General features: G+C 39.6%; 1 protein-coding gene across 1 annotated transcript in view; it reads left to right on the top strand.

The window, feature by feature from the left end:
• ZYG11A (zyg-11 family member A, cell cycle regulator) overlaps positions 1 to 20267 on the top strand; it is a 57770-nt gene extending 37503 nt beyond the window's left edge. Inside the window, exons 5-14 of the mRNA XM_019937781.2 lie at positions 1281 to 1457; positions 3689 to 3753; positions 5100 to 5199; positions 5298 to 5351; positions 8789 to 8950; positions 9262 to 9306; positions 13092 to 13286; positions 15410 to 15471; positions 15874 to 15971; positions 20039 to 20267. Of these exons, the coding sequence (XP_019793340.1) occupies positions 1281 to 1457; positions 3689 to 3753; positions 5100 to 5199; positions 5298 to 5351; positions 8789 to 8950; positions 9262 to 9306; positions 13092 to 13286; positions 15410 to 15471; positions 15874 to 15971; positions 20039 to 20202 (1122 nt within the window). The 3' untranslated portion in view covers positions 20203 to 20267. The remainder of the gene's footprint in view (positions 1 to 1280; positions 1458 to 3688; positions 3754 to 5099; positions 5200 to 5297; positions 5352 to 8788; positions 8951 to 9261; positions 9307 to 13091; positions 13287 to 15409; positions 15472 to 15873; positions 15972 to 20038) is intronic.
• The last annotated feature ends 140 nt before the right edge of the window (positions 20268 to 20407 follow it).

Here is a 20407-nt window from a genome sequence, read left to right as displayed (position 1 = left end):
TTCCCATCTGTAAGGAGGAGGTTGAATTAGATGTTCTAAAAGTCCTTTTCATATCTAAGACCGTGTGATTTTTGATTTTGAAAATCATGTTTATTTTACTTCATACATGTTTATATTGTCGATGATGGCAATCCAGTGAAATCCTAAGAGCAGTTTAGCAATATAGAAAAAAGACATTTTCCATCGGAGAAGTGTATCCCAGGTCTGAGTTCATGTAGGTGTCAAAGTAAGGGGCTCTGGTCTCTTAACAGTTCATAAAATCATGGTTCATGTGTGTATCAGCAGACTGGTCTCTGAGTGGGTAAGGATGATTATCCCTATTCGATAGACAAAGCAGACCACGTCCCTGCATGTTAGAGCAGGTATGGTCTAAGCTTAGTATAACACCTTCATTTTACATTTGTTTCTAGGTCTTACGCAGTCTCTCTTCTAGTTGCCTTTCTAATGTTAGGGTTTTTTTTGTTGTTTGTGGCTGTGTTGCATGACTTGTGGGATCCCAGATCCCCGACCAGGGATTGAACCCGGTCACAGCAGTGAAAGCACCAAATCCTAACCACTGGGCCACCAGGGAACTCCCTAATATTAGGTTTTACCACTTTTCAGATTATTTCAAATTCAGATTTCTTCCCCTTCTCTCAGTGGACTCATCCCACCTTTTTGTCCACTTTATGTTTTTTCTTATCACATTTCCCTTCCCTAGTAATTCCTCTCCATTCCACCCCTACCTCCATCTCCTATCCAGATCCCATCTGAGACCCTGCCTAAATGCGTTCTCTGAATGAAGCCTTTGACTTCCATACCAGAAATGATTGTTCCCTGCATAACCACCTTAGGCAGCACTTTATTTACACCTCTTTTTTGGTGCTTTTTTTCAGCTTCATGGTTTGACCTCCCTTACAGTGTTATTTGTTAACATACCTTATTTCTTTCATAAGGCCTTATGCTCAGGAGTAGGGTATAAGTGATTGATGTTATGTCCCCTGTAGTGCTTATCGTAATGTCTTGGGTGGATTGAGGCTCAATAAATGACTGTGAAGGCACAGATGATGAAACAGAGGTCCAGAGAAAGGAAGTGAGTTACCTAAAGTCACACAGCTAGTTAATGGCTACATTTGGATTGAAAGGTATTGCTGGTGTCCTAAAAAATAAATGCCGAGGAAGGGGGAAATCTGTTACTTTTTGTCCCAATAAGCAAATATTTTTGACAACTAACACAAAAATAAGACTGTGTAAAGAATGCTAATGTTGTCACATGCCACTAAAAACAAGTTCATCTTCAGCTTGTGGCTATAGGAATGAGGAATCATCCATTGGATTTGCCAGTGCAGTTCACAGCCAGTGCTTGTGCCCTCAACTTAACACGCCAGGACCTGGCCAGGGGGATGCCTGTTCGTCTGTTGTCAGAGGTTACCTGTCTACTTTTCAAGGCTCTGAAAAATTTCCCCCATTACCAGCAGGTAATTTGGTTTGAATATTTGACTGCTGCTTACTTGAGGACAAATATATGAAAAATATTTTTTATTTAGTTCTGATTTTTCATCCTGAGAGAGAGAGAAAGAGGGAGGAAGGGAGGGAGAGAGAAATAGGTAAGGAATTCATGTTTGTTATAGAAAAAATAAGAAATATAAATAAGTAATAGGGTTTAAAATTTTTAAATTGATCAGAAACCAGTTACCCAGAAACATCTACTATTAACACTTTAGCACATCCTATAGGCTTAACATCATGTGTGAAATTAAACTGAATTGAATCATAGACCTAAATATAAAAGCTAAATTAAAGGTCTAAATAATATAAAAGCTAAAAACTTCTAGAAGAAAACGTGATGTCAGAGTAAGCAAAGTTTCCTTAGGATACAAAAAGCATACATCATAAAAGAAAAATAACAAATTGGAATTCATCAAAGTTAGAAGCTTCTGCTCAAACACACACAGACATTAAAAAATGAAAAGGTAATCCAGGGCTGGGGAAAATGTTCATTTTATGTATATGACAGAGGACTTTTATCCAGAATGTGAAGAACTGTTTGCCTTGTGACACAAGACAAACAAACCAATTTTTTAAGAAGGCAAAAGATTTGAACAGATACTTCACCAAAGAAGATAGGCAGATGGTAAATGAGCACATGAAAAGATGCTCAGTATCTTTAGCCATCAGGGAAATGCAAATTAAAAGCACATTTGGATACCACTGCACACCTAGGTACCACTACACACCCCCTAGATTGATTGAAATAAAAAACTGACAATACCAAGTGTTGACAAGAGTGTAGAGAAACTGAAATTCTCATATACTGATGTTAAGATAAAATGGTAAAACCACCAGTTCGACAGTCTGGTAATTCCTTTGAAAGTTAGACATGAAAGTCCTCTTTCATGCTACGTAGTCATTTTACTCCTAGAGAAATGAAATCATATAACCATATAACGACTTATACACAAATGCTCATAATATCTTTATTCTTAATCCCCCCCAAACTGAAAACTTAATGTCCAGCGGCAGGTGAGTAGATAAACAAATTGTGATACATTCATATAAGGAAATACTACTTGGTGATACAAAGGAATGAAGTACTGATACATATACAACATGGATGAATCTCAAAAACATTATATGCTGAGCAAAATAAGCCAGACGCAAAAGAGTAGATACCATATGATTTTACTTATGTGAAATCTTAATAAAGGCTAATCTGTAACGACAGTATAATTTTCTGGGGCTGGAATTTTCAGGGTTGGGACTGAGTGGAAGGGGGCACAGTGGAACTCTTTGGGGTGATGGAAATATTTTTTATGTTGCTTGTGGTGGTGGTGGGTGGTATTGTTACACATCTTTATAAATTTGTCAAATCTAATTGAAGTGTGTACTTAAAATGGGAATCAATTTATTAAAAATACAAGGAAGGTGGTCTTTCCTTGTTTAAAAAAAATCTGTATTTCCACTTTCTCTTGAAAAGTTAGATGATCCTTCTCAATTCAGTCTTAATTCCTGCATGGCAGTCATCAGTTGGAGCTGAGTAACAGCTGCCCCTATAGAAGGGTATGAATTCTCCAGTTTGCCATAATTCCTACCACTGCCCTATTGTTTCGTACTCTGCTTTCTTCACTTGTTTATGTTACTGCCTAGTTCCTGCTGGCATTTCAGGTTTGCTATCCCTGCCTCATACACTGCTGTCATGGCAGTGCATGTCACTGGCCTACTCATGGCCTTTCAAAGAGCTGTTATATTTTTCTATTCCTAAAGCTTTCCTAGAAGGCCTTTTCTCTTTCTTTCCTATCTTTAAAGACATAGTTCAATCCCTACCAATCATAGGTAGAAAGTAGAAGCTCTATCACAGAATTAGTTATGAGATCTGGTAAAGGCATTTATCATTCAGTAGATGGGCCAGACTTCCGGTAATTGATTTGGACTGACACACAGGCAGGCAACTCTCCACATAGATCCTTCTAGGGTTCAGGGAGAAGGGAGACTTCCTCTTTGCCAAAAAAGGGAAAGATTGTTCTTTAGGCAAAGGTGAATGTTACAGAGTTTAATAGTAAGATTAAATGAAGAACTTGGAGAGGACCAGGTACACGACGAGCTCTCAATAAGAAAAGCTTATTAGTAGCACCTTCCAAATGTTTAATTAGAATCTTTATTTAGAATGAGTATACATTTGCTCAGAATTACTTTTCTTTATTCCGTTAAGTTACAGAAGAATTGCCTTCTCTCCTTAACCAATTCCAGGATTCTTGTGGATGTTCCATTTGACAGGCAAGTATAAAATTGGATTATCTGATTTTGGGGTGTTGACCAGTGTTACTCTGAGCATTGTTGGCTTTTGGTTGTTAGCCTAGCAAGGGTCTGATTAAGGCTGGGATAAAGTGTTTGGGGAGAATGTTCTGTTGAGATTTTTCCACAGAGGTGTTCGGAAGTACTATACTTGCAAGTGTGGTCTCCCAAAGTGTGATTCCAGTTTAGGGCAGTGGGTGGTAAGAACATGGGCTCCAGAGAGTAAAACATCGAATCAAGTCCTAGCCCTTTCATTATCTTTGTGCGAAGTTTCCTCATTTTTAAAATAGTGACTCTTAGGAGGATTAGATATGATGTTTGTAAGGTACTTATCACAGTGCCTAGCATAAGAGTGCAGACTGTTCTAAATATTAACCATTCTTTTTGTTATCATTTTATTGATAATGCTTTTTTTTAAAAAAAAAACACACACACACAAAACATCATTGTAGACTCCAGAGGGGTTCCTCTTGAGGCCATTGTAATCTCTCAGATTCATGAGTTCCAAAACATTAATAATCGTTGCCATTAATAATAGTTGCTGCCAACAGGAAAATTAGCCACAGCCTGATATGAACAAAGCCCATGATTTATGCATGCAAGGTTGTAGGCTAAGCCATTCTCAAATCTAATTAAAGTGTGTACTTAACATGAGAGTTGACTTTTAAAAGTACAGTAGGGGGAAGGTGGTCTTCCTCATTAAAAAAAAAAAAAATCTGTATTTTCACTTTCTTTTGACAAGTTGGAAGCTCTTTTTCAACTAGCCTTCATTCCTGTATAGCAGTCATCTGTTGGAGCTGAGTAAAAGCCGTGAATAAAGGGCCATGAATTCTGTCTAGCTGAGTGATTTGTTTGCTGTGGCATTTTAGCACTGTCTGCGATTCAGATTATAAATTACTACCTCTTGGGAACTTATTTCCTTTTCCGGACCCATCATAGTTGAAACTGCTAAAAATAAGTCTTTTTTAGGTCTGTCAATCTTTGAATCTTGTGCATTTTGCTCACATTCTTTTTTTTATCGCCATGCCTCGTGGCTTTTGGGATCTTAGTTCCTGACAAGGGATCGAACCTGGGCTCTTGGCAGTGAAAACGCATAGTCCTAACCACTGGCCTGCTGTGCAGTTCCCACTCACGTTCTTTTTTGCATGCTCTCCTTTTCCTCTTCTGATTTTCTCTTCTTTTTGCCAAATGCTCTTTGCTTTCATGGCGGAGGCTTTACAAGTCCAAGACTATTTTTGTTAAACAAGATTTGTTGGGGAGGCTAACTGATTTCTTCACTTCTCATGTAGTTTCACAAACTTTATTGTGAGAAAAATACTGTTTTTTAGGTTCGATGCTGCCAAATTTGTTATGAGATGGCTCTGTAAGCATGAAAACCCCAAGATGCAAACAATGGCAGTGAGCATAACCTCTATTCTAGCCCTGCAGGTATGTGATCGCTAAATGCAAAATTTCTCTCTCCCTAGTCTTGGTGGAGCTTTGATGGAGGTCTAACATTTCACTTTCGGCTTTTTGTTTGTTTATAGCTCTCACCTGAGCAAACTGCACAACTTAAAGAAGAGCTCTTCATGGCAGTTAAGGTAGGTTAATTGTCACTTTTATAACTTTTTTTTTCAGTAAAAGTAATTTGTGAACATAGTTTACAAAATTAAATCATTTTAAAAAGCTTATAAAATGAACAATCTGTAAGACCTGCTACCCAGAAGAAACTATTCTGTACTCATATAGCTATTTCTTCTCCATCTCTCTAAATAAAATGCTTGTAATTGTGGTTTCAGTCTGTCATACAGAGTGAAGTAAGTCAGAAAGAGAAAAACAAATATCGTATATTAAAGCATACATGTGGAATCTAGAAAAATGGTACAGATGGACCTATATCCAGGGCAGGAATAGAGACGCAGACATAGAGAACAGATATGTGGACATGAGGGGACGGGGAGGGAGGGACGAATTGGGAGATTAGGATTGACATAAATACACTACCATGTGTAAAATAGATAGCTAGTGGGAACCTGCTGTATAGCACAGGGAGCTGTCAGCTTGGTGCTCTGTGATGACCTAGAGGGGTAGGATGGCCGGGGAGGGGGGCGTGGGAGGGAGGTCCAAGAGGGAGGGGATATATGTATACATATAGCTGATTCACTTCGTTGTACAGCAGAAACTAACAAAACTGTAAAGCAACTATACTCGAATTAAAAAAAAAAGATTGATCAGTTTTAGATGTTATCTTGTGATTCTGCTGGTATGGTAAATAAGAATTTGGCTCTCCTACATACATCTATACAAATTACCTCCTTTCCCAACCCCCAATAAATTTATATTACAAGTTTTAATAAATCAATGTCTACATTATGATTATGCTAACATTGATTATGAAAAAATGTACATCATTGTTTTATTTTGCACTTCTCTTATTCTGAGGTGAGGCTTGAGCCTTTTTCTTTTTTTGGAAGAGGCATTTATAATTTCTGTGAATTGTCTGTTCATGGCCTTTAGTTTTTCTTTAGGGCTGCTGGCTTTTTTCTAATTTATAGGATTCCTTTATGTTTATAGGATGCATGTAATTTTCCCCCAGTTGGCTGTTAGTCTGTTTTTACTTTATTTATGGCATGATTTGGTACGCAGTAAATTTTTAAAAAAATTTTATATTGTTGAATTTATTCTTTTCTTTTTTTTTTAAAGGAGAAATTTTTGTCATTGGGCTTTTAAAAAATATTTATTTGTGTATTTTGGCTACAAAGGGTCTTAGTTGCGGCACGCTGGATCTTTGTGCGGCACATGAACTTCTTAGTTGCGACGTGCATGCAGGATCTAGTTCCCTGACCAGGGATCGAACCCAGGCCCCCTGCATTGGGAGCGTGGAGTCTTAGCCACTGGACCACCAGGAAAGTCCCCAGATGCTGGCTTTAGGTTGGAGCAGAATGGAAGGCAGAGTACACTGATGCAAGGGCAAGCAGGTTGTTAGATTTTGTTAGGAAGCATAGCTATGGTTCCCAGTGAAAACTTAGCTGAATTGATCAAATGAGAGGAACAAGAAGATGGCAGTTAAAGTTTGGGGAGTGAGAATTATGAAATAGTAGTCTTTGGAGTGAATTCATTGAGAAATATAGTAGGATTGCCAGTACAGTTGAATGCCCTTTTGAAATTTTGAGGCAGATATTAAGAGTGAGACTCGAGCACAGTCTTTTTCAATATTCAGATTTTGGAGGTGGGGCATGAAGTAGGGTTTAACTAAGGTAGCAGTTTTGCCAAGATGATGTGGTGGAAGAACACTGAGTTACTGGGAATGCTAACAGTAATAGATAGAGGTAGAGAGAGAGAGATATCGATATGGAGAGCAAGTGCTTAAAATAACACGGAGGGAAGTGTAGCCCTGTAGTTCTTGGAGAAACCATTTTAGGTAGTGGTACCAAAAGTTCAGGCTTTAACGTGGATGGATCTAGAGACTGTCATACAGAGTGAAGTAAGTCAGAAAGAGAAAAACAAATATCGTATATTAACGCATATATGTGGAACCTAGAAAAATGGCACAGATGAAGAACCGGTTTGCAGGTCAGAAATTGAGACACAGAGGTAGAGAACAAACGTATGGACACCAAGGGGGGAAAGCGGCGGGGGGTCGGGGTGGGGGTGTGATGAATTGGGCGATTGGGATTGACATGTATACACTGATGTGTATAAAATGGGTGACAATAAGAACCTGCTGTATAAAAAAATAAATAAAATAAAATTCAAAAATTAAAAAAAAAAAGTTCAGGCTTCAGATTAAAACAAACTAGGTTCAGCCACTAACTAGCCATAGCCCTTAGGTAATTGACTTATCTCCTCTGCGCCTCAGATTCTTTATCTGAAAGACTGACATTGGACATGGGAGTAATATTTTGCAGTTATTTTGAGTATTATTAAGATAAACTGTGTAAAGCATCTAACCATGGGCCTGACCACAGCTGTCGTTGCTTTCCCGGTCAGCCTCACTTTCTGCTCCCTCCCTTGGTGCACTCACCCTGTTGGCTGTCTAGGTGATTGCTACCTGCGTGGTGTGCACTCATATTCTTCTTCTGGCTCTAACAGCTTCATTTTCGTGAATTCTCTTGATGTGTTCTCTCCTGATTGGGTAAAATATTTGAGATGGTCTCATTCCTCCTGAAAACAGACATAATCTGGTTTGTTTAGCGTTGTTATACTTTATGTATCTTTTCATTAGCTGGTTAAGTGGAAGTGGCTGTCTTTTTCCTTTCACATGACAGTCTAGTATGTTTGAAAGAAACCATGAATACTGGCTTAACTTTTGTCTAGAAAAATTCTGATTTGAAATGGTATATTGGAATCTCTGTTAAATAAGTCAGTGGTTTCTTCAAGCTATTAGGACATATTATACTACAAACTAGTGCTATCCTGTAGCCATACTGACCTGCTCAGTGGTGTAGAACAGCAAACTTTTTTTTTTGCCTGGAATATTTGCCCCCCGCCCCCTTTTATGTCCTCATTCCTTGCTTAGCTGCCTTGTCCTTTTTTTCTTTTGGTCTCTTTTACATATTACCTTTGTATGGAGTCTTCCCTCTCCCACCTTTTCTAAAGAAAATTCTTAGGCTTTTATGTGTTTCCTTCAGAGCATTTACCAAAACTAAAAATTATTTTATTTAGTTGAGATAAACTGTTTTTTTTAATCTGTCACTCTTATCTGAATATGTGCCTGACTTCCAAAAGGTGTTGACTAAACATTCTCAATATGTGAATAATGGAATAGCTGATATGTACTTGATTATGAGGTTTATTAACAAGCACCAAGAACTAGATTAAGTGCGTGATAAACTTTAATATTTTTTCCTCACAAAAACCCTAAAAAATAGGTGTAAGTCATTTTATAGAGAGAAAGTGGGTCACAGGGCTTTTAAGTGGTAGGACTTGGGTTTAGAACCGAGGTTTGATTCTAAAGCTTTTCTTAACCATTGCTTTCCTTATACTGGAATTGAGTCAGTCACTAGGGCATCTTACTCCCTGTCTCTTTGTTTTTTAGGAACTTCTAGCAATAGTAAAACAAAAGACTACTGAGAATTTAGATGACGTCACCTTCTTGTTTACTTTGAAAGCACTTTGGAATCTTACAGATGAATCTCCAGCTGCCTGCAAGCACGTTATTGAAAATCAAGGATTGACGATCTTCATCCAAGTCTTGGAGGTGGGAAGACAGGATTGAGTTTATGTGTAAAGTCCTTTTTAAAAATATTTATTTATTTATTTAATTTATTTATTTTGGCTGCTCCTGGTCTTAGTTGTGGCATGCAGACTCTTAGTTGCAGCATGAGGGCTTCTTAGTTGTGGCATGCAGACTCTTAGTTGTGACATGCATGCGGGGTCTAGTTCCCCGACCAGGGATTGAACCTGGGCCCCCTGCACTGGGAGTGTGGAGTCTCACCCACTGGACCACCAGGGAAGTCCCTGTAAAGTTCTTTTCTTCATGATAAAGTAACCTGTATATTCTTTTCACAGACTTTTTCAGAGTCAACAATACAAAGCAAAGTACTTGGTCTTTTGGTAAGGTGAATTGTTTTGAGTTAATTCTAATTACTTAAAAAAATAGAAAGCTCACGCTCATGTAGTACCTACTATGTGCTAGGCACTTTTGTAAGCAGTTTATGTGCATTAACTCGTTTAATCTTCACACTATCCCTATAAAGTAAATACCATTATATATGAGTCATCTATTGCTGTAAACACACTACAGCTTAAAACAGCATCCATTTTATTCACTTATGAATCTGTGGGTCTAGAGTTTGAACTCAGCAAAGCTGTACAGTTCTTCTGCTGGTCTCTGTGGAGTTATTCATGTCGCTGCAGTCATCTGGTGGCTCAGCTAGACCTAGATGCTCTAGGATGGCCTGACTCTCAGCTCTGACCGTTGGTACAGGTTGTTAGCTGGGCCTTGTGTCTCCATGAGCTTCTTCACTTGGCAGTTTCTGGGCAGCAATAGAAGGCAAGTGCACTGTACAAGTGCTTCTTAAACCTCTGCTTAGATCAGATTTTCTAATGTCTCACAGGTCAAAGTAGATTACGAGACCCGGGGTGTTTTCCAACAACCACTTTGCCACTTGTTTGACACCAACTGGGTGTCCTACAGTTCGATTCAGTTCACTTCTGCCACTAGCTATCCAGAGTTAGCATCAGGTCCCACAAATTAAAAAGCTCAGTCCCACAAGTCTGCCTCCGCTTTAGTTGCCAACTGTTAAGCCCAGGCCACCCCTACTTCTGACTGACTGACTTTAAATTGGGGGTTTCCACGACCCCCTCCTCAGGTTGATAATTTGCTAGAATGGCTCACAGAACTGGGGAAGGCACTTTATTTGCTATTTTCAGTTTATTACAGGATACAACTCAGAAACAGTCAAATAGAAGAGATATGTAGGGCAAGGAAGGAGGGATGTGTGCAGAGCTTCCATGCCCTCCCTGGATACACCACCTTCCCAGCACCTTGATGTGTTCACCAACCCAGAAACTCTCCAAACCCCATTATTTAGGGGTATTTATGTGGGGGTGGGGGTCTCATCACACAGGCATGATTGATTATTAATTCAATCTTTAGCCTCTCTCCTCTCCCGCTGAGGTTGGGGGCATGGGGTTGAAAGTTCCAGGCTTCTAATCAAGGTTTGGTCTTTCTGGCATCCAGCCCCCATCCAGAAGCTATCTAGGTGCCTGCCAAGAGTCACCTCATTAGAACAAAGATGCTCGCTCCAATCACTCCAGAAATTCCAAGGGATTTGAGAGCTCTGAGTCAGGAACTAGGGACAAAGACCAGGTATTTCCTAGGCCTACGGATAAGCCCAGATTAAAGGAGGTGGCCACCCCTTGATGGGAAGAGCAGTCACATTGTTAAAGGGCATATACACAGGGATAGGGAAATTGCGTTATGTTCTGCACTCTCCCATACATCGTTGTCTACATTTTATAGATACTCAGTCTGAGGCACAGAAGTGCCATTTACCCTATGTTACCTAGATAGTGAGAGGCAGAATCAGAACTCAAACTCAGGCAGTCTGGCTCCAGACCCTCTGATAGTAGCCACTTTACCCTACTTCCTCTTTAACAGTTGAATTAAGTTTTTAGAAATATCTTTGTTTATACTTTTATACTACCTCCCAATCAGGATATTTGTTATTGAGAGATTTCTTTGTTTCCTAAAGATAAAGGTGAAGATTTACAAAAACTAACGAAGACATACTACTGTATGCCCCTGCAGTTTGCTGTGCTGGTGCTTCGGAAGACACAGATACACGAAACATAGCAAGCTGGTAGTACTAATAATGTTGGGAGGTGGTGTCAGACATGTATGCAAATACCTCTCTAATTCATGATTGACTGTGGTAAGTGCTGGAAAAGAGGCACAAAGTCCAGTGGGAGCCTTTGATTCTAGATCATGAACTCATTGAAAGCAGGGACTGTGTCTTTCCCTTTGTATCCCTAACACATACAGGACTTGGGACAGAGCAGGTGTGAAAGGCTTCATAGAGAGGAATACATGATTAGTATTGGAAACCTGGAAGGTACAGAAAAGTAGAAGTAAGGAACAAAGGTCATTTTGGGCTAAGAAAGAATGAGAAAATGTAATCATTTGAGGGACACCGTAATATAGAGTATCTGGAATTTTGGGAGAAGGTGGGAAGAAGAAAAACAATGGGAGACAAGGCCAGAAGGGTGGATTGAAGCCTCATAGATCTATACAATGCTAAGTATCCTTCTTTTTATCCTTTTGAGAGCCTCTCAGAATACTGAGGGTTAGGGAGGTTGTTCCTTGTCCTTCCTTTTTCTGTATGAGGAAGACCCACATTCTCCTGTAGCTCCCATTCAGTATTTTATTCCATAGACTCTTGGGAAGAAAAGGCTAATATAAAAGCCTCTGCCAAGATTAAAGAGGAACTTGGGACTCAACTGAGGTGTCCCTTTCAGTTTTGCTAAGGATCCTATCTATCATCTTGTCTCTTCTTGTTTGGGGCTGCCCATCTGATAGACTCAATGCTGGTCATGCTGTTCACTAATTGTGTAGCTGGCCCAGGGAAGAAGGGCAGGGGGTCTAAAAACAGTGCAATTTCTGCTGAAGTCATGCTGTTAACAAGAGGGGTATAGCTAGTCTTGGGAAAAGGGGGCAGGGTGGGTCTCAAAACAGTACAATTTTCTGCAGAGTGCCTTATGCCTTTCTCAACATACTAAGTCTATAGGGTATACTTTTCTGAAAGCTGCTTTAGAAGGAGCAGTAACTGCTGTGGTCGCTTTGACTGTGTGTTTATCCTCTAAACCTTTGTTTTTTCATCTGTGTAGTGGACAGACCCTAAGTGACCAACCCCCAGTGATTATAGTTTTTTTGGTGTTCATGTCTTTGTGTAATCTCCTTCCCTAGAGTCTGGGCAGGACCTGTGCCTTGCTTCTAACTAACTAACTAAAGATAATAGGATATCACTCCTGTGATTATATGACAATATGTATAAAATCCTTCTTCCTAGCAGACACTCTAGAGAAGTGAGTGGTTGGAGAAGGGAGAAGCCCACATAGCAAAAAAAAAAAAAACTATGGGCAGCTTCTGGGAGCTGAGGGTGACCTCCAGCAAGAAACCCTCCTTCCTGCAGCCACAGGGGAATGAATTCTGCCAACGGTTTGAGTGAGCTTGGAGGTATTCTCCCCACCCACACCTCACCCATTGAAGCCTCCAGATGAGAATGCAGCCCAGCCAGCCCTTTGATTGCAGGCTCGTGAGACCCAGCTAAGCGAGGCCCACAGAAAGTGGGAGAGGAAAAATGTATGTTGTTTTAAGCCACCAAGTTTGTGTTAATTTGTTACACACATAGAAAACTAATACAGTACATAAAGTAACGAAAATACTTCCTGCCTTTCATTGTTACTGTTAAACTTAAAGCTAATGTAACATATAGTGGGCCCCCAGGAATGTTAAGTTTTTTAGTCAGACCTGGATTTGTATTCTAGTCCAACCAGTTACTAGCAGTGTGAACCTGACAAGTCAGTCTTGCTGAGTGTCGCATTTCTTTGTAGGACTATTAAAGATTAAGTGCGATAAGGCAGATAAAAAGACATTTCAGTCTCTCTAGCTCAGTGCCTGGCACTTAGTAAGTGCTTACTCAATGATTTGTTATTCCTGATCATCCTCATCATCAAGGGGGTGGGATTGTAGGTGTTAGGCTAAGTCAGAGGGAGGAGGATGGGACTAAGTGTTCTTGTATGTATATGAGCTGAGCAGTAGGAGAGGGAGAGGAACCAGTTCCTGATTCTCCCCTCCTTTCCTGTCCCTGATATTCTCTGCTCCATCTGACCCATAGAACAACATAGCTGAAGTCAGAGAACTCTCTTCCAAGCTGATGACTGAAGATGTGGTAAAGCATGTCAGCAGCTTGCTGCATAGTAAGGAATTGGAAGTCAGCTATTTAGCTGCAGGCATCATAGCCCACCTGACGTCTGACAAACAGCCCTGGATATCCCATGACCTCCAGAGGAGAGCACTCCTCCAGGATCTGGTATGAGAACCATTGCTCTTTACAAAATCCAGAGTCATCTCTTCTTGCAGAAAACTTATTTTTCTGGATCATAAGAATTTTTGAAATATGTGTTCATTGTAGAAAATGGGAAAGAGAGAGAAAAATATAAAGAAAACATTATAAATCACCCACACCTTAACCACCCAAAGCTAATCTCTATTAACATTTTGTTGCATTCCTTCTGGTAACTTTCCTTCTATAAAAGTTATACATGCAAACCGTTTATATGGCTTATTCTAATTCTCTTTCCCACTCTCAGCTCTTTTTAAAGCTATTTCTTTTGGTGTTTACTTCCATATCGCTAACATATGTTGTTATTTCTTGACTTTGTAGTTAAAGACATTATCAATTTATTTTCCCACTTTGGAAAATGAAGATTCTTTTTCTCTTTGTCCCAATGCACACCCTTTCCTATACTCCAAGTATACATCTCCTTTCAGTACATTCAAGCACATCCTGTCTACTTCAGCTTCTCGGAGACTACTTTCCCAAGCCTTCTGTTTTTTTTTCCATTTGATTTCCTTTTTGTATATCTGTTAGACCACTGTCATCCCAGGATATTCATTTACTATCATTCTGGAGATCCTCTTTGCTCTCTGTGTTGGATTCCCTGTTTCATGGATTGCATACCTTCCTATTTTTTGGTGTACTCCCTCATTCTCTTGCGTCATATCCTCCAGTAGCTTCCTAAGAGATATATGAAAAAGAAAATTTGAAACCTTTTATGTTTGAAAAGGCCTTTATTTTACATTCACATTTAGTTGATCAAATGGCTAGGTATAAAAGTTAAGTTTTGAAATATTTTCACAATTTCTAAGTCATTGCTCCATTGTCTTTTATTTCTCTGTATCACTGTTGAGAAGTCCTGTGCCATTTTTCTTTGGAAGCTTTAAGACCTTTGTCTTCAGTGTTTGGAAATCACAGTGATGTGCCTTGATGTGGGTTCATTTTCATCTGTTCCATTGGCTACTTACTGCTCTGGAAGCTCATTTCCTTCAATTCTGGGAAATTTCTTTCTCTCCCTCTCGCCCCTCCATCCCTCCTTTTTCTTTCCTCTTTTTTCTCCCTGCTTCCCTCTCTTCCTTTTTTTTTTGGCTGCATTGGGTCTTTGTTGCTGCACATGGGCTTTCTCAAATTGCAGCGAGCCAGGACTACTCTTTGTTGTGGTGCACAGATTTCTCATTGCAGTGGCTTCTCTTGTTGTGGAGCACGGGCTCTAGGCATGTGGGCTTCAGTAGTTGCAGCACACGGGCTCAGTAGTTATGGCTCGTGGGCCCTAGAGTGCAGGCTCAGTAGTTGTGGTGCACGGGCTTAGTTGCTCTGCGGCATGTGGGATCTTCCCGGACCAGGGCTTAAACCTGTGTCCCCTGCATTGGCAGGTGGATTCTTAACCACTGCACCACCAGGGAAGTCCCATCCCTCCCTTCCTTAATTTCTATTCTTCTGATTGAAGATTATAAGGTCGGCTTCCAACAGGCTAAACACCCACTAGAGGAAGAAAGTTGGGGGGTAAAGGAGACTCAGCATTTAGTATTTAGATTTTTCACTTTAGCCCCTCATTTTTAGCGTGGTACTCCCAACCTCAGCTGTTCATGGGATTGCCCAGATCTTGAAGTCTTGATTCTTTGGTACTTTCAACCAATCCTCCTATTTTCAACCCCACCTCTAATCTCACTTCCTGAAGTAATACTTTTGCCAAATATTTAAGTCTCTTGGGTGTTCTGTTCAAAATGGTTTGTTTTTTTTAACCTTCCCCAGTGCTAGATCTATTAAATTAGTTACCATTTTTCTTCTGCTTTCTTTTGTGTGTATTTGTCTTCTTTTAAACCGTTTGTATCATTCTGTTCGTGGGATTTAAGGGAGGAGTGGGTGCATGCTCGATCTTCCATCATTAAACAGGAGCCCCTTTTTATTGCATTGTTTTCCACATGACTTTGTTTATATTCTACATATATAATGCTTATCTAATTGATAGTTGGCAGGTTAGGTATCCTAAATTTGCGTAATCAGTCCCATATTTTGAAAACTTATGTTGTTTCATATATATGTAATTATAAATGACATGAAACAATACCAGAATCTTGATATGTCTTTTTGTACAGTATACAACCATCCAGAATTGGCCAAGTTCAAGTTGTAAGATGACAGCATTGGTGACCTACAGGTAATTTCATGATGGTATAGTGCTTTTCTTAAAGCTTGTCCTCAGTCTACTCACTATGTAGAGGCCATGGTACAGTGATAAAATATTAGAATAAAATAGCATGTGTTCAAATCCTGTTTCTTTGTGATATTGGGAAAATCACTTTTAGAAAATCTCTGAGACTCAGTTTTTGTCATCTGTAAAATGAGGCTGGCAGTGTGCAAGATTGAGGGTGGAATCAGATATTGAATGTATAATGTCTCACACAGAGTATAATTTCTTAAATGCTGGTTCTGATTATATGCTCAGCAGTACATCTGTCTTGGTGAGGAATTGACCCTGGGGGGAAAATGTTGAAAATTATTATTATATCCCTGATGTTAGCTTGAGTTCTGAAGAAACATCTTCTTTGTACTTATTTAGATCCTTCAAGGCATTTTTCCCACTCCTTGGCAACATCTCTCGACCAGAAGTTCAGCTCTGGGCACTATGGGCCATGTATCATGTCTGCAGTAAAAACCGTATGTAATTAAAAAGAATAGTTTTCCAGCTATTTTTCTGTATAAGGATCAAGTTCAAGATGGAATTTTGAAAAATTGTTCACCTATGTCCTGATTTTAACACTTTTAAAAAAGCAACTGAAAAGCATTTGTATATAGTATAAAAAATGCTACAGAATTATAATTGGGGGTGTTTGTCAAGCGATATAGAAAGTGAAAGTTTGCTCCCACTCCTATTCCCCATAGGCAAGCACTGTCCATAAGTTGATAACTATAACTATACTTCCAGATACTTTTCTGTATACATGCTATAGTTAGTATATACTCTATGTGAATAGGATAATGTTTTTAGACAAAATGGGCTCATTCTGTGCATACTATCCTATAGCTTGCTGTTTTTCACTCAGTAGTTTATCATGAATGCTATTCTTCCTATAGTAATACATAGATTTGCCTCTTTGTAGTGGTTTGAGGGAGGCTGGGGGGCCAGATGTCGGGAGTTGGTCCCAGGCAGCTTAAATGTTTTTCCATGTTTTGCTGTTTTAAATTCCCCTTGGGAATTCTTGGCTTTTATTCTTTTTTTTTTTTTAATATTTATTAATTTGGTTGCGCCAGGTCTTAGTTGTGGCTTGTGGGCTCCTTAGTTGCAGCACATGGGATCCTTAGTTGTGGCAGGTGGGCTCTTTAGTTGTGGCTCCAGGGCTCCTTAGTTGTGCCTTGCCAGCTTCTTAGTTGTGGCATGCATGTGGGATCTAGTTCCCTGACCAGGGGTTGAACCCAGGCCCCCTGCATTGGGAGCGTGGAGTCTTATCCACTGCACCACCAGGGAAGTCCCTTGGCTTTTATTCTTTGTTAAGCGTTATTATTAAAATTTTTGCTTTTATTATAAAAGAAATATAGGCTATAATTTTATACTAAAATACCTAAGATATAACTTTTAGAATTAAAGTTTTAACTATCAAAAGCATAAGCTATCTCAGAATGGCTTTAACAAGTATTGAGGCCTATATGCAAAAAAAACTATAGGAAATAATTTAAAAGCCTGAAATAATTGTGAGACATACTATACTCAGTTCTTTTCAATTCACGGATATAATACAATTCAAGTGAATGAGTAAGAGTTGAGGAATCTGAAAATTATTTTAAAGTTAAAGTGGCAGGATAAACAGGAAAGAACTGACTGAGAAAAATGGTTTTTAGGAGCTTACCCTAATACTTCTCTTTATTTATTTATTTATGTTTGGCTGTGCCTGTGGCGTGCAGAATCTTAATTCCCAGACCAGGGATCAAACCCTGGCACCCCTTGCAGTGGAAGCGTGGGGTCCTAACCACTGGACCACCAGAGAAGTCTCTAACACTTCTCTTTAAATGGTACTGGCATATGAATAGATGGAGGCAGGTCAATCAGTTTGAATGGCACTGAAACAGACTCTAGTATATTCAATTACAACAGTAGTAACTGTAACAACAACGACAATTTAGTTGAGTATTTATATTTACTGTGTGCCAAGCAGTGTTGTAAGCTATTTATGTGTAACTTATTTAATCTTCACAACAGGTAGAACAGGTAGCATTTTATTGTATTTATTGTTACAGATGAGAAAACGAGGCATAGAGAAGTAAAGTAACTTGCCCAAAGTTAAAGTAGCCTGCACCGGCAGAGATAGGGTTCTAACCTAGTGATCTGACTCCAGATCACCACTATTGATTAGATTGCTCTGTATTTCTTTGCTATATGATGTAACAATTTATTTAACATTGTTTCCACTCTTTTCTATTACAATACAAACACTGGTTCAATGAATAATGACATTCTCTCTCTCACTCTCACTCACACACATACTATATATTTAGGAAAGATGAACATGTGTGCTAATTAAGAGGACAGACCCCAGAATCAGACTATTTGTACTTTTCTCCCATTTACTAGCTGTGGGAGCTTGAGCAAGTTACTGAACCCCTCTGTGCTCCAGTTTCCTCATCTGTAAAATGGGGATTAAAGTACCTATTTCATAGGGCTGTTATGAGAATTAAATGAGGTAACATTTGCAAAGCATTTAAGCATTGCTTGGCTCATAGTACGAGCATTTGTACATAGCACAGTATTAGTACAAGCGTAGTGCATACCATTTGTTAAAAGAAAAGACATCACTTTGCAAGCATAATCTGCAGAATACTTTTAGAATTACTGAGTCGAAGTGTTATGAATGCTTGTTTTGGTAGGTATTGCTAAACTGTCATCCAGATAATTGATTACCAGTTTGCATTCCCATCAGTAATATATTGGAGCTTCCAGTTTACTTTTATTCTTGCAAAAAGGTTTAGTTGAATTTTTTTTGGGGGGGGATACACGGGCTTCTCACTGTTGCGGCCTCTCCCGTTGCGGAGCACAGGCTCCGGATGCGCAGGCTCAGTGGCCATGGCTCACGGGCCTAGACACTCCGCGGCATGTGGGATCTTCCCGGACTGGGGCACGAACCCGTGTCCCCTGCATCGGCAGGCGGACTCTCAACCACTGCGCCACCAGGGAAGCCCTAGTTGAATTTTTTTTTTTTTTTTGCGATACGCGGGCCTCTCACTGCTGTGGCCTCTCCCATTGAGGAGCACAGGCTCCGGATGCGCAGGCCCAGTGGCCACGGCTCATGGGCCCAGCCGCTCCGCGGCACGCGGGATCCTCCTGGACCGGGGGGCACGAACCCATGTCCCTTGCATCGGCAGGCGGACTCTCAACCACTGTGCCACCAGGGAAGCCGTAGTTGAATTTTTTGATCTTTGTCAATCTAAGGTGAAAGAGAGTCTCAGATGATGTTTATTTTGAGTAAGGTGAACTGTCTTATATTTGAATTGTCTGTTGATTTCCATTGCTCACTTTTTGTTTACTGATTCTTGGTCTTTTTCTTTTTAATTTGAAGGAACTCTTGCAAATACTTTTTCCCAGTTTATTGTCTTGATTTTATTCATTGTTTTTACAAGTCAATATTTTGTTATATGGCCTCTGGGTTTCGGGTCATGATTATACCTTACAAAATTGATGAAAATTTTCAGCCATTTTCTTTTAAAATATTACCCTCCACCTATTCTCTCTATTCCTTTCTTGTAACATCTATCAGCAGTATCTTATACCTTCTCTGAATCTGTCCTACCATTTAAAAACAAATGTTTCCATGTCTTTGTTTCTTTTTACTGCATTCTTGGTAATTGCCTTAGATGTGTTTTTGGATCATTGTTTCTGTGTCTAATAGACTCTTGGACTGATTAAGAGAATCCCTTCAGACTGAGTTGTGCACATGTCCCTTCAGTACAGCTTTGTATTTGCTTCTGTCAAGTGCTCTAGAGGTTTCCCTGGGATTGGACTAATTCTTATATTAATTTCTCAGCTCAAGGGTTCCCAGAACATTTAGGGTAATATAAATTCAAACCCTATACCAACTTGGGACTGGTTATAAATTCTCAGGAAAGACTTCTCCCAGGAGTCAGGCTAAATGCAGATGTTTCATTGTCTTATCCGTTGTCTTGCCCTTTGAGGGGCCAGCTTTATGCATTGATTTTGCTTCTGACTTCCTAAGTTAAAATCTAAATTCCTAGATTACCGAAACTGACGGTCCCTTTCTGCCCGACGATAGTTACAGGTTAGGTTACACGAGCTTTAGGTGCTTTTTGCTCTTTGTGTCTGACTCCTGGACAATTCCTTTCCTTTGTGCACTCAACTATGAATTAAAAAATTTTTTCAATTATACTGTATCCAGCTCTGGTGTTTTTAGGTTGTCTAGCTCAACATATTGCCTGAACCTGAAATTTGTATCATTTTTGTAATAAAAGATGTTCTTATCCTTTTAGCTAGGATTAGAGACATTTGAAGCCTAGAGTTGTCCAGAAGTAAACATAATAAAATAATCATCCATTATCTCATTACACAAGCCAACCATTACCTGGCATATTTCTTCTAAATTGACACAGTTTACCTGTTAATTCCTGTGTCAAAGGGCTTAAAACTTTGTACTCTTTCTTCAGAATGGTGAATGTGGTAATTTGGGAATATTTAAGATGCCAACTTGTCCGTCAGGTTTCTTCGCTTGATTTTCTTTCAGCCAGCAAATACTGCAAAATGTTAGTCGAAGAAGAAGGACTGCAGCTTTTGTGTGACATCCAGAAGCACAGTGAGGCAGACCCCCAAGCACAGCACATTGCAGCCTCCCTTCTAGATGACTTCAGAATGCATTTCATGAATTATCAGAGACCCCCTCTCTGCTGAATGCCCTTCTTATCCTCAGGGGCTTCAGAGGTGCTCTGTTGCTCAGTGTCAGGTCTTCTGCCCTGTCACCAATTGAATGTTGAATTGAAATGAAACAAGTTGTCATTGGAGTTTGTGAGTTGACTGCCTTCTTGGCCTTTTTTTTTTTTTTTTTTGGTTGACTTTCTGTAACTTATAAGAAGGTTGGGTTTGTATGATAGCCATG

Source organism: Tursiops truncatus, chromosome 1 (genome assembly GCF_011762595.2).
Source record: "Tursiops truncatus isolate mTurTru1 chromosome 1, mTurTru1.mat.Y, whole genome shotgun sequence".
Lineage (NCBI taxonomy): Eukaryota > Metazoa > Chordata > Mammalia > Artiodactyla > Delphinidae > Tursiops > Tursiops truncatus.
Note: the sequence above shows the minus strand (reverse complement) of the source record. Positions and strands in the feature narration are given on the sequence as shown.